The sequence below is a fragment of the Pantherophis guttatus genome, chromosome 3 (assembly GCF_059756535.1).
Source record: "Pantherophis guttatus breed Tessera chromosome 3, ASM5975653v1, whole genome shotgun sequence".
Lineage (NCBI taxonomy): Eukaryota > Metazoa > Chordata > Lepidosauria > Squamata > Colubridae > Pantherophis > Pantherophis guttatus.
In genome coordinates, this window is record NC_142065.1 from 6,009,784 (window position 1) to 6,023,105 (window position 13,322).

The 13,322-nt window shown below is 44.5% G+C and overlaps 1 protein-coding gene across 12 annotated transcripts in view; it reads left to right on the top strand.

Moving 5' to 3' along the window:
* The window catches only part of TPD52L2 (TPD52 like 2), a 43,426-nt gene that overhangs the window by 26,672 nt on the left and 3,432 nt on the right, over positions 1-13,322 (top strand). For 8 of the 12 annotated variants that reach the window (XM_087890987.1, XM_034401778.3, XM_060684335.2 and 5 more), the window contains 3 exons: positions 4,521-4,622; positions 11,501-11,527; positions 12,147-12,188. In XM_087890987.1, the coding sequence (XP_087747113.1) occupies positions 4,521-4,622; positions 11,501-11,527; positions 12,147-12,188 (171 nt within the window). The remainder of the gene's footprint in view (positions 1-4,520; positions 4,623-11,500; positions 11,528-12,146; positions 12,189-13,322) is intronic. The other 4 variants (XM_087890989.1, XM_034401781.3, XM_060684337.2 and 1 more) reach the window with 1 other exon arrangement.

The following is a 13,322-nucleotide window of genomic DNA, read 5'->3' on the forward strand; positions in this document are numbered from 1 at the left end:
CCCAGTGACAAACAAAGTCAATGGGGAAGACAGATTCACTTAACAATTGTGTTACTAACTTAACAGCTGCAGTAATTCACTTAGCAACTCTGGCACAAAAGGTCGTAAAATGGGGCAAAGTATTTCACTTAGCAACAAAAATTTTGGGCTCAATTGTAGTCGTAGGTTGAGGACTACCTATATTCTGTGAATCGGAAATACATTCTGTCTTTGGGGTCTCTGAAGTCATTTCTGTAAATCAACGTTCCTCAACGGTGGCCTCTCGAAGATGGGTGGACTTCAACTCCCAGAATTCTCATGCCAGCTGCCTGGGGAATTCTGGGAGTTGAAGTCCACCCATCCTCAAGTGGCCAAAGTTGAGGAACCCTGCTATAAATGAATGGTGTACCAGAGATTGCTGCTTTCAAGCAGGAGAAGAGAATTAATAGAAAAATAGCCGAGCTGCGCTTCGCTGCTTGTGATTCTTCTTGGGACAATGTGATTTCTATTTGCAGACTGCTTTTCCAAGTGTCCCTCGGTGATTTATTTATAATCATTTAATTGCCAGAATTACAGCTTGCCTTTCTTCCAGATGCTCCCAGTATATGTGTGTCTGTGTGTATGTATGTATGCGTGTGTATCAGGGGTGAAATCCAACCGGTAGCAGAAATTTTGAGCAATTCTGAGAACCGGAAAATGCCACCTCTGGCTGGCCCAAGTGGGGTGAGAATCGAGATTTTGCAATATCCTTCCCCCAGGAGTCAGGAGGGAATGGGGATTTTGCAGTATCCTTCCCCTGGAGTGTGGTGGGAATGGAGATTTTGCAGTAGCCTTCCCCTACCAGGCCCACCAAGCCACGCCCACAGAACCGGTAGTAAACAAATTTGGACTTCACCACTGGTGTGTGTGTGTGTGTGTGTGTGTGTGTGTGTGTATATATTTATTTATTTATATACACAAACATACACAGTATATATACGTCTGTGTGTATATATGTATATATATATGTATTTTTCTTCAGCCGGGTATTTTCCTAGGTAAACCAAGTTTTTCAAATTGCAGCCATAGCTCAGTGAAATCACATCCACTATCCTAGGCTTCTTCAGACAGCAAGCATGCATTTTGCTGCCTATTGGGAGACTAATATAGATCTATTTCAGACTGATTGGTCCTCATCAGTTAGCCACACCTTTACCATATGTTCCCTCCCCGTAGAGGCTAAGTATTTGCTTTCTTCTCTTATCGCAGGTTTAAAAAGTATGTATTTTTCTTCAGCCGGGTATTTTCTTAGGTAAACCAAGTTTTTCAAATTGCAGCCATAGCTCAGTGGAATCACATCCACTATCCTAGGCTTCTTCAGACAGCAAACCAGCATTTTGCTGCCTATTGGGAGACTAATATAGATATAGATAAAACCTACAATAAAAGAAGAAATCAAATACTTGGCCTCTACAGGGAGGGAACATATGGTAAGGGTGTGGCTAACTGATGAGGACCAATCAGTCCGAAATAGATCTATAAATACATACTTTTTAAACCTACGATAAGAGAAGAAAGCATGTATATATAGAGAGAGAGAGAGAGAGGGAGGGAGAAAGAAAAAGAAAGAAAGAAAAGAAAGAAAGAGAGAGAAAGAAAGAAAGAAAGAAAGAAAGAAAGAAAGAAAGAAAGAAAGAAAGAAAGAAAGAATGCCTGCCTTCCTTCCATTTTTTTGTCTCCATAACAAGAAGGTAGTTGGGCTGAGAGAGTAGGATTGGCCCAAAGGCACCCCTCCCTCACCCATTGGTTTTCGTGAATGAACAAAAAAAACGTTGAAACTACAAAAAAGTTGTTGAGACTTTGGAATAAGTGCAGTGAAGAGCAACTAGGATGATTAAAGGCCTGGAGACTAAAACATGAAGAACGGTTGCAGGAATTGGGGTTTGGCTAGTCTAGAGAAAAGGAGGACTAGGGGGTGACGCAATAGCAGTAGTCCAGTAGTTTGAGAGGGTGCCACAAAGAAGAGGAGGGGGTCAACTTATTTTCCAAAGCACCAGAGGGCAGGACAAGAAACAAGGGATGGAAACTAACCAAGGAGATAGAAGCAACCTGGAATTGAGGAGAAACTTCCTAAGTGAGGACAATTCACCAGTGGAACTACTTGCCTCCAGAAGTTGTGAATGCCCCAACACTGGAAGTTTTTAAGAAGATATTGGATAATCATTTGTCTGAAGTGGTGTAGGGTTTCCTGCCTGGTTAGGGGGTTTGACTAGAAGACCTCTAAGGTCCCTTCCAACTCTGTGATTCTCTTCTATTCTACCTCCCAAGTCCCTTCCAACTCTATTCTATTCTGATTGAGATTGGAACCCAGGTTTATCCATTTCTACAACCCCATTTCTTCATCCAGGCACTTCAATTTTTTGCTTCCTGGGCTAGATTTCCCACACTACTTATAATTACGGCCTCAATGATGGTTTGTAAGTTGAGGGCTACCTGTAGTAGCATTTCCAGATGGGTCAATTGCACTGCAATCGCCATTCATGGTTATTTCGGGGAGCCCCGAAGTTGCAATTTCAGCCTTTCTCTACAAAATACCGAGCCGTGTAGGGAAATTCCACAGTATCCGGCTTTCGGTGCAGCTAAGTTTTATGCTGACAAGGACTGCGGATGTGAACGACTTCCTCCATTTATTTTGAAATCTGGTGATCAGAGGGGAAAAGAGTAAGAGCCAAGATTGCAACCTTGGTAGCTTCCAGTTGTTAGAGAAATCTCAAAATGGTCAGTTGAGGCCTTTAAAACAGGGGTCTCCAAGCTTGGCAACTTTAAGACTTGTGGACTTGAACTCCCAGAATTCCTCAGCCAGCTTTGCTGGCTGAGGAATTCTGGGAGTTGAAGTCCACAAGTCTTAAAGTTGCCAAGCTTGGAGACCCCTGCTTTAAAAGATAGGCTGCTTCCACTGTTTAAAATTGCAAATTTTTGATGGCTTCTTGACAGGAAGCCTTTCCCTTCCTGAGCATAAACCCGCCTATTTCTCTTCTGGATTAACGCATCAATATAGACTTTACTTAAAAAAAAAAAAAAAGTTAAACTTTTAATGCTGTTCGTGAATTAAACGCTCAAAACTCAAAAGTTTTGGAATTTCTAAAAAGTCAGGAATGCCTGCTTTTTTTGGGTTGATGCTGCCAAGGAAAACATGGAGTCATGATAGCAGAGTTCCAATATTTGAGGTGACAGAGAAGAGTGGGAGGTCAAGCTATCCTCCAAAGCACCTGAAGGCAGGACAAGAGGCAACGGATGGAAACGAATCAAGGAGAGAAGCAACCTGGAACTAAGGAGAAATTTCTTGACAGTGAGAACAATTAATCAGTGGAACAACTTCCATACAGGAGTTGTGGATGCTCTAACACTGGAAGTTTTTAAGAAGATGTTGGATAACCGTTTGTCTGAAATTGTATTAGGGTCTCCTGCTTGAGTAGGTGGTTGGACTAGAAGACCTCTAAGGTCCCTTCCAACTCTGTTCTTCTCTTATTCTGAGTGATAGCAGTGCCAAAGGCCACAAGATCTCCTCTCCGTGGAGGCAAAGGGAGACCATCTAGAAGTGGTTTGGATTTTGGCAACTCGGATATGGTAGCTAATTCGAAAGGGCATCTGGACAGTAAGCTCTTCCCTTCCTGAGCTGATAGGCAGACACCAGTAATGTTAATATGTGCTTTTTTCCCTTCTTTCTGATCTTGAACAATGCAAGACAAACAACAGTGAAGAAACGTTTGACAGTAACAGCAGATAAACCACGATGAAGGGTGTTAATCCTCCTTAAACTATTATCAGGGACCAGACAGGGAACATACATCTGCTTTGTAGCCTTGCTGAAGTCCAGGTAGTCCTTGATTTACGACCGTTCGTTTAGGGACTGTTTGAAGTTCACAACGCTGAAAAAAATTGACTTGCAACTATTCCTCGCACTTACGACCGTCACAGCATTTCCCCACAGTCACGTGATCAGAATTCAGGCCCTTGGCAACAGGCCTATATTTTCAACAGTTGCAGCCTTCCAGAGTCATAACAATCACTATTAATGACCTTCCTAGCTGGCTTCTAACAGGTCTGGGGTGGCGGGGGGGATGGGGCCCTGATTCACTTAATGACGCATGGTTCACTTAACAACCGCAGCGATTTGCTTAACTCCCATAGTTAAAAAAAAAAAAAGCTCGTAAAATTGGCCGTGACTCACTTAACAGCCGTCTTGCTTCACAAGGGAAATTCTGATCTCGTGGTCGTAAGGTGAGAACTGCCTGTATCTTGAGCGTCTCTCAAAATCCTGCCATAATGAAGTGCGTCTTCAGAAGTGGCACATCCTTGCTTTAAACCTGGTTGCTAGCCTCTTTCACCCTCTGCCGTAGTTGCAAAGCTTTGCAAATCCTCCAGTGTGTACACAGAATACGTACACGCCTCTTGCCTTTCCCAACTCCTGTTGTTTAAGCTCCAGCTGTGTCTTCCTTTACTCCTTTGAGACCATTCTCAATTAACGACGGCCTCCCTTCCCAATTCTTGTTTTTCTTTAGGTATAAGAAGACCCAGGAAACGCTGTATCAGGCCGGCCAGAAGACTTCGGCTGCTCTGTCCAACGTGGGTTCTGCAATCAGCCGGAAGTTTGGAGATATGAGGTAAGGGGTTGAGTTTTTTTCTTCTTCTTTTTGACCTAATTCTTCCAAAGAATTCTTGTCAGGTGCAAAAGATCAGGTCCACGCATGAAGGTCCAGCTAAAGTGATGTATTGCTAAAATGCCCACCCGCAGGAAACTTCTTAACTCATGACTAGCACCCACTTGGAGTTAAATAAGGGCCGATGGCATTCAAGGGAGATTGGCCTTAGTTCACTTGTGGTTACGTAGGGATTCTAGGCTGGTCTCTCTTTTGACTCCACCACTCCTTCCCAGACAGACAAAGATAGGCAGAGACGATAGAGTCAAATGGGAAAGATCAGGTCCACATGTGAAGGTCCAGTTAAGCTGATTTATTGCTAAACAGCCAATGCACAGGAATCTTCTCACTTCATGGTTTAGCACCTGCTTGGGATTAGATAAAGTCAATGGAATTCAAGGGTGGAGGATTGGACTTAATCCCTTTGTGACTACATAGGGATGCTAGGCTTATGCCTCTTTTGACTCTGCCCCTCCTACAAATTCTTGGTCAACAGGAATTAAAGCTTTTGCTGGTTTTCTGGTTGCAGTTCATAGCACTGTGACCTCTGGGACAACGCTATACAGGTAGTCCTTGAGTTACAACCCTAATGGGGCCTGCCCATCACGGCTGTAACTGACGACTGCCGTAACGCTGCTCGCAGTCACACAATCGACCTGGTTTTGCAAACTCATTCGGAGGCACTGACTTCTAGTCACGCCTTAGGCATTAAATTCAGCTGGGTAACTGACCAATCACTAGGAGGCACTGAGTTCTAGTCCCACCTTAGGCATTACATTCAGCTGGGTGACTTTGAGCCAATCGCTAGGAGTCAGTGAGTTCTAGTCCCACTTTAGGCATGAAAGCTGGCTGGATGACTTTGGGCCAATCATCAGGAGGTGGTGAGTTCTAGTCCCACCTTAGGCATGAAAGTCGGCTGAGTGACCTTGGGCCAGTCCCTCTCTTTCAGCCTACCTCACAGGGTTGTTGTTGTTGTGGGGAAAATAGGAGGAGGAAGAAGCATTGTCTCTGTTCACCACTTTGAGTGGTTTATAAAAAAAAATAACAGTGGGCTATAACTAGATAGGAAAAGGATGCGGTGGCTCAGTGGCTAAGACGCTGAGCTTGTTGATCGAAAGGTCAGCAGTTCGAATCCCTAGTGCCACGTACCAGGATGAGCTCCCATTACTCTTCCCGGCTTCTGCCAACCTAGCAGTTCAAAAGCACGTAAAAAAAATATATGCAAGTAGAAAAATAGGGACCACCTTTGGTGGGAAGGTAACAGCGTTCCGTGCGCCTTTGGCATGTAGTCATGCCAGCCACATGACCACGGAGACGTCTTTGGACAGCGCTGGCTCTTCGGCTTTGAAACGGAGATGAGCACCGCCCCCTAAAGTCAAGAACGATTAGCACATACGTGTGAGGGGATCCTTTACCTTTTACCTATAACTAGATAAATAAAAATAACGAGTAGATAGAGCAGCTGCCTCATGTGATGTGACAGTATTGTGATCCAGCAAAGAAGAACGCTTCACTCACCGCAACCCTGATTTTTCAGGAACTCTCCTTTCCCCATCTGGCTGGGATTATCTGGGTGGTAAGCGCCTGCGATATACTCTGATCACATAAATATAAAATGAAAAAAAATACCATTTTGAGGTCTTGTGTGCACTTCTACAATTTGTGTGTCGATGCAGAGCCTTCCTCCCTTTCCAAAATATACACTTTTGCTCAAAACACATTTAAAGAATCAGGCGCTGGCCTTTTAACCTCTCCACGTTTCCTCTGCAAACCGATAATGTTCTCCGAAAGTGGCTTAGGATGCATGAGTGCCAATAGCAGTGCGTCATTTATGTAAAGGTTGGAACACTTAAACATACACGCATAGATTGCAACGATTGCATTAGCAAACCCACAAAGGCCAAACAGGATTCTGTGAATCACACCACTATTAGGAATCGTGAAAGGGAGCAAAATTAAAACCCTGATAATGATTAAGCTCTTGGAGAGATGAGGAGCGATTAAAAGACTCTGTCCCGCTTCATACAGTGTCCATGAGTTGGCGATTTTGGTTGAGTTTTGAGGGGACTCTGTCCACACGTCCCTTAGCAGAGGAAAGCCTTAGAACTGGGTTTTTCATCCTTGCAACTTTAAGAGGGGTGGACTTCAACTCCTAGAATTCCCCAGCCAGCCATGCTGGCTGGGGAATTCTGGGAGTTGAAGTCCACCCCTCTTAAAAGTTGCCCTGGTTGAGAAACACTGCTTTAAAGCATTAAGAACAGACCTGCTTGATTGAACCACGGCCCATCCAATTACAGTATTGTTGTCAACTCGTAAATCATCCCTGGCCTGCTCTCGGGTTGCCGTAGGCCAGGGAGGGATGGGAAACTGCCAAAACTGCACAGCAGCCAAAAGCAGATGCACATTCCAGGCTCAAGGCTGTATCCCAGGGATGCCTACAGTCGTCGAAGGGGAGTGACCTGAATGTGATTGATGACATACCCTGGGGGGAAGGGGGGGAAACAGGGTCATAATTGGAGTGTAAATCACGTAGGGTCAGAGCTGGCTTGCTGTCAGGGTTCCGATGGATGCCCTAATTAAATCAGGGATGCTTTGCGAGTTGAGAATTGGTTTCTCCTATGGCCAATCAGATCTCTATAGGGTGTTGAAAAGCAGGCGATGGAGACCAGTCCCTCTCCTGTCATTCCTGCCCTGTAAATGGTTTTTGAAGGCCTGTTGGCCTCCCCAGGAGCTCATGTTGAATCTCAAAACATGTTGAATCTCATGTTGAGTTGCCTACCGAGCTCCGGACGGCTCCTGATCTCCGCTCCTTCCGTCGGGACCTGAAGACTTGGCTGTTCAAGCAAATAGGCTGACTCTGATTCTGACTTTTATTATTTATTATTTATTAGTTCATTTGGTTTAAAATGGGATTTTGTTGTACATGTTTTTAACTTGTTGTTCGCCGCCCTGAGTCCTTCTGGAGAAGGGCGGCATATAAAATACATGAAATAAATAAATAATAAATAAATAAAAGAATATCTGTAGCTCAGAGTGGAATCTTGGGGGTCCTTGGTGCCCTCTGAACTTGCTTGTTTTCTTGCAGGCATTTCACAACCCAGCTAGGTAACTTCATCAGTGCTAAAAGATAGTGAGGTTTGTTCCTTGTTTATATACAGCAGCTTGCTCTGGCACTGTTGGCAAGGGTGGGGTTTTCTCCTTAGTGTTTCTTGATTGGGGTATTGTTTCCTGCTTGATTGTTTGTCTGGGGTTAATCCCTGCTTATCTGGGTGTTGGTTGGATGTGTAAAACTAATAGCAAACCCCACACTCACTAGTGTTGATGTTGTTACATCGTTGGGTCATGAAATGTCTAACAAAATCCCCACCAACTCAGCACCAAGGACCCCAAAGTCCTCCTCCTCCCCGCAAACCCCACTCCCTTCTAGCACTGATAATGTTTCCTAGTTGGGTGACAAAATGTTTGCAGGAAACCACCAAGCTTGGAGAGCATCAAGGACCCTACAATGTTGAATCTTCTAAATCAGGGGTCTCCAACCTTGGCAACTTTAAGACTTGTGGACTTCAACTCCCAGAGTTCCTCAGCCAGCAAAGCTGGCTGAGGAACTCTGGGAGTTGAAGTCCACAAGTCTTAAAGTTGCCAAGGTTGGAGACCCCTGCTCTAAATTGATAATACTCAACCCGGTCATGATGAAAGTCAGGATTAAAACTAGGAGAACAAAGAAAATAATTGTTTTATCAAAGGAGACACCTTCTCTTCCTCTCAGTCTTAGCAACTTCGTAAAGTTGTGCCGAGTTCAATTCCCCAGAATTTCCCAGCTAGCCATGTGTGGCCCTTCAATGCCCAGAATGCCCCAGACAACATGCTAGCTAGGGGGATTCTGGGAACTGCCCATTTTTTACCTTACCACGGTTGAGAAAGATTGCCACCTGGTTGCTATTGCTTCTCCTCTTCAACGATGGGAGGAGGGGGGGAGGAATTTGGCTTCTCTGCCCCTCTCCCCAAGATCCTCCCACCAAAATATCTCCAGTTTTTTTTGCGGTGCAGAAAGACTCCAAATGATTAAACCGGCCCTGTTTTCGAGTTTATCTTATGTGATCAGAGGTTAAGTGTTGTGGTGAGTTTCTTTCTTTTAATTTTTTTTTTTTTAAAGGGCAGAAGTCATCCCTGCTCAGCTTGTCTTTACCGTGTGGTCCTTTTTTTGCGGTTTTCCGGCCTTTTCCCCACCAAATTCTGTGTGTGATCCTTTACTTTCCTGGTGTGCCTGCGGTGTGACCCTGAGGTTTGGCTGCTTAAAATGGGTAAACGGCTCCGGAGGTCACGCCGAATTGGGGAGACCAGGAAAAGGCTGGCAAATCCGAACGGCTTTGGTGTGTAAGTCCCCTGGTAGAAAAGGCTACGAGCTCAGTATATTTTCTATAATAACCGGGTTATTCCAGTTCAGTCCAATTCAGATGTGTTGTGTTATTCCCGTCTCCCCCTCTCAGCTGGGCCAGTGGTTCTCCTGGCTGGGGATGATGGGTGAAACCAGCTGGTCTACATTTAAAGCTAAATTGAATTGGGTTCGATCCAATGGGAGTTTATTTTTATTTTATTTTATTTTATTTTTTAATTTGATTTATATGCCGCCCTTCTCCGGAGACTCAGGGCGGCTTACAATGCGCTAAGCAATAGCCTTCATCCTTTTGTATATTTATACAAAGTCAGCTTACTGCCCCCACAAACTGGGTCCTCAATTTACCTACCTTAGAAAGGATGGAAGGCTGAGTCAACCTTGAGCCTGGTGAGATTCGAACCTGCAGTAATTGCAGGCAGCTGGTCTTAATAACAGGGTGCTTTAGACCACTGTACTACCAAGGCTACCAAGGAGTTAGTTGTAGAATTAACTTCCTTTGGATTCAGGCAAGAATCAGTTTGGTCTAGTAGTTAAGGCAGCAGGCTAGAAACCAGGAGACTGTGAGTTCTAGTCCTGCTTCAGCATGAAAGCCAAATGGGTGACTTTGGGCCAGTCACCAAGGGACTATGAGTTCCAGTCCCACCTTCAATATGAAAGCCCACTGGGTGACTTTGGGCCAGTCACCAGGAGACTGTGAGTTCTAGTTCTGCCAGGCACAAGTCGACTGGGTGACTTTGGGCCAATCAGCAGGGGATTGTGAGTTCTAGTCCCACCTCAGGCATGAAAGCCGGCTGGATGACTTTGGACCAATCATCAGGAGACTGTGAGTTCTAGTCCTGCCTTAGGAACAAGTCGACTGGGTGACTTTGGGCCAGTCACCAGGAGACGATGAGTTCTAGTCCCACCATTGGCATGAAAACCAGCTGGATGACTTTAGGCCAATCACTCTCACCTCAAAGGGTGTTTGTTCTCGTAGGGAGGAGGAAGAAGGCATACTAAATATGTTTACTACCTTGAGCTGTTTATAAAAAAAAGAATAATAAAGGTGGAAAATAAATAAACAAATAAATAAATAACCCACTGCTAATTGCTCTTCTCCTCATTCCTCCAGTGATGAACAAGAGGGACGGTTTAAAAAAAAACAAAACTATTTTATTGAGTGCACTAAAATCACCGGGAATCTTTGTCGAAGTTCCCCAGGTTTGTTTGGTAAAGTCTCTCTTGGAAAACCGGTTTTCTTAGTTGCTGCTTCCTTGCCACACGGCCGGGTCCTCTAGGTTTCCCCTGCCAGAAGATGCCGCCTCACGTTGTTATCTTGAGACGCCTGGAGCAAAAGGCCAGGGTGTTCCTTCATTGTACATTCAAGCATAATTTTAGTCTTGGGGGGGAGAAGGCGTCTCTGCTATAATCTTCTATAATTCACAATTAAATGAGCCCAAAGGTGCTATTCAAAATAACAACCGGACTTGGGTTTTTTTTCCTTGAAAACATTTTCGCTTCTCATCCATGAAGCTGCTTCAGAACTGAGGAAGCTTCATGGATGAGAAGCGAAACGTCTTCAAGCAAAAACGAAGAAAGTTCCATTGCCTTTTGAAGAAGCCTCAATGATTGAAAATCTCTGTAGACAAAAGGTAGACCGGTACGGCTTGGCACCGTGGAAAAGAAACAACCATTGGTCTATGGAAGTTCTCAATCATCCATGTTATGGTTGTCCCAAAGGCAACTGGAGTTTCTTTGCTTGTTTCCTTGAAGGCATTTCGCTTCTCATCCAAGAAGCTTCTTCAGTTCTGACTGAATGGTGGAGAATGGAAGGATTTATATTCCTTGCAGTCCTCTGGTCGTTAGCGCTCCTTCTGAGAGTCACTGAGGCCACTTGGAGGTTTATCTCTCTCCCACCCCCTGAATCTAGAACTGAAGAAGCTTCTCGGATGAGAAGGCGAAACGTCTTCTAGCAAAACAAGAAAGTCTAATTGCCTTTTGAAAAGCACCTTTGGGACAACTGTGACCCTGGATGATTGAGAATCTCCACAGACAATTGAATCAGCCATTTCTGACCTGCAGCCCGGCGTGAGGACGGCCTACAGGTCACCTAGCAGATGTTGTTGGACCTGTTGGGTTTAGTTGGGTGGTGAGCAGAAGTTCTCCGGCATCCTTGTCTGAACCCATCAGAGCTGTTTTGAGATTTGCCACGGACGTTCAGATGGGTCAGTGACTTAATTGATGGAAGCTAACTTTAATTTCACTGTGTGGCATGGACACTAACCGTGACAGATATTCGGCGGGCTGGAGCTTCAACCTCATACCGTTCCTTCTCCTTTTAAGATTCACCTCTTGGTGGATTGTTTGAGGGCCAAGTATTGGATGTAGAAGAAAAGGTCTTGCGACGTTGCCCCTAATTTTCTCTCTTTCCTTGTTCTCAATTTCTGCTTCCGTTGGATCCTGGCAGGGCCCATCCGTTCTCACATTCGTTTAGGTAAGGCAGAGAGGGGTCGTCTGTATGGGGACTCTGGTTCAGCCAGAGTTAGTTTCGAATGCAGGTAGTCATTAGTCATTAGTTTCGAATGCAGGTAGTCTTCCACTTACGACCACAATTAAGCCGAAAATTTCTGCTGCTAAGCGGGACAGTGGAGTTTTGCCCTCATTTCGTGACCTTTCCTTGCCGCCGTTGCTAAGCGAATCCCCTGCGATGGTTAAATTTAGGAACACGGTTGTTGAGTGAATCCGGCTTCCCCCGTTGACTTTGCTCGTCAGACAGTCGCAAAAGGGGATCACGCGACCCCCCCAGGACACTACGACTGTCATAAATATGAGCCAGTTTGCCAAGCGTCTGAATTTTGATCACATGACCACGGGGATGTAAGTGTGAAAAATGCCCCTAGGTCACTTCTTTCAGTGCTGCTGTAACTCCAAACGGTCACTAAATGAATGGTCGTAAGTAGAGGACGGTCTGTAATTCTCAGCTGAGACGGTCCCAGAACGTGTTGCGACTCACTACTCGCACCCTGCGAGGGCGGCAATGGACAGGGTGCGACGCTATCCGTGGTTTAATGCTTCTAACGTTTCCTTCCTTTCCCCTTAATGCTTCCGAGTAGCAGTTACTCCATCCGTCATTCGATAAGTATGCCGGCAATGAGGTAATGTAGCAAAAGCCTCGGGGATTTTTTCCAAAATGATGTTGGCATTTGGCATTTGGGCGGGTACGATCGGTTGTAGGTCATTTAAGCGCTGGAGCATTAACAATCATTTGAGTAGCCCACCACTTGATCTTCCAGAAGGTCCTCGTGGGAGCTGCTGAAGAAATATGAATGTATTTATACATTTAAGATATGTGGACTTTAACTCCCAGAATTCCCCAGCCGGCTACGCCGGCTACGGAATTCTGGGAGTTGAAGTCCACACATCCTACACTTGCCAGACTTGAAAGATACAGTTTTGGCACCTCTTGCTCGTTGATGCCATGTTCATTCTGGCGAAGTGGCAAATGATTTAAATGCTGTGGTTTGCAAGACACGTAAGAGTCCTTGAAGGTGAGTGGGAGGCCAAATACATTCTCTAAACAAACAAACAAATTGTGGGAAAGCAAGTTTGTCAACAGGAAATAAGCCTGTTGAGTCTCGGAGGGTGATGGGACGTGACCATTCAGAGGTTACCAAGTTTTTGTTCATGCTATTGTAAACCTGGGGGGCTCTTATGATTTATGATGATGGTATTTTATGATTGTGATCATGATTTATCACTTGTTGCTTGTATGTGCTCTGAGAGCGTATGCACCAAAGACAAATTCCTTGTGTGTCCAATCACACTTGGCCAATAAAGAATTCTGTCCTGTCCTGTCCTATCCTATCCTTTCTACTCTACTCTACTCTACTCTTGTTCTGTTCTATCCTATCCTATCCTGTCCTGTCCTATTTTACTCTACTCTACTCTACTCTACTCTACTCTACTCTACTCTACTCTACTCTACTCTACTCTACTCCATTCTATTCTTTCTACTCTACTCTACTCTACTCTACTCTACTCCATTCTATTCTTTCTACTCTACTCTACTCTACTCTACTCTTGTTCTATTCTATTCTATTGTATTCTATTCTATCCTATTCTATTCTATCTTATTCTATTTTCTTTACTCTTATTCTATTCTATTCTTTTACTCTACTCTACTCTACTCTTATTCTACTCTACTCTACTCTTATTCTATTCTATTCTATTCTATTCTATTCTATTCTATTCTATTCTATTCTATTCTATTATCTTTTGAACTGTTTTCT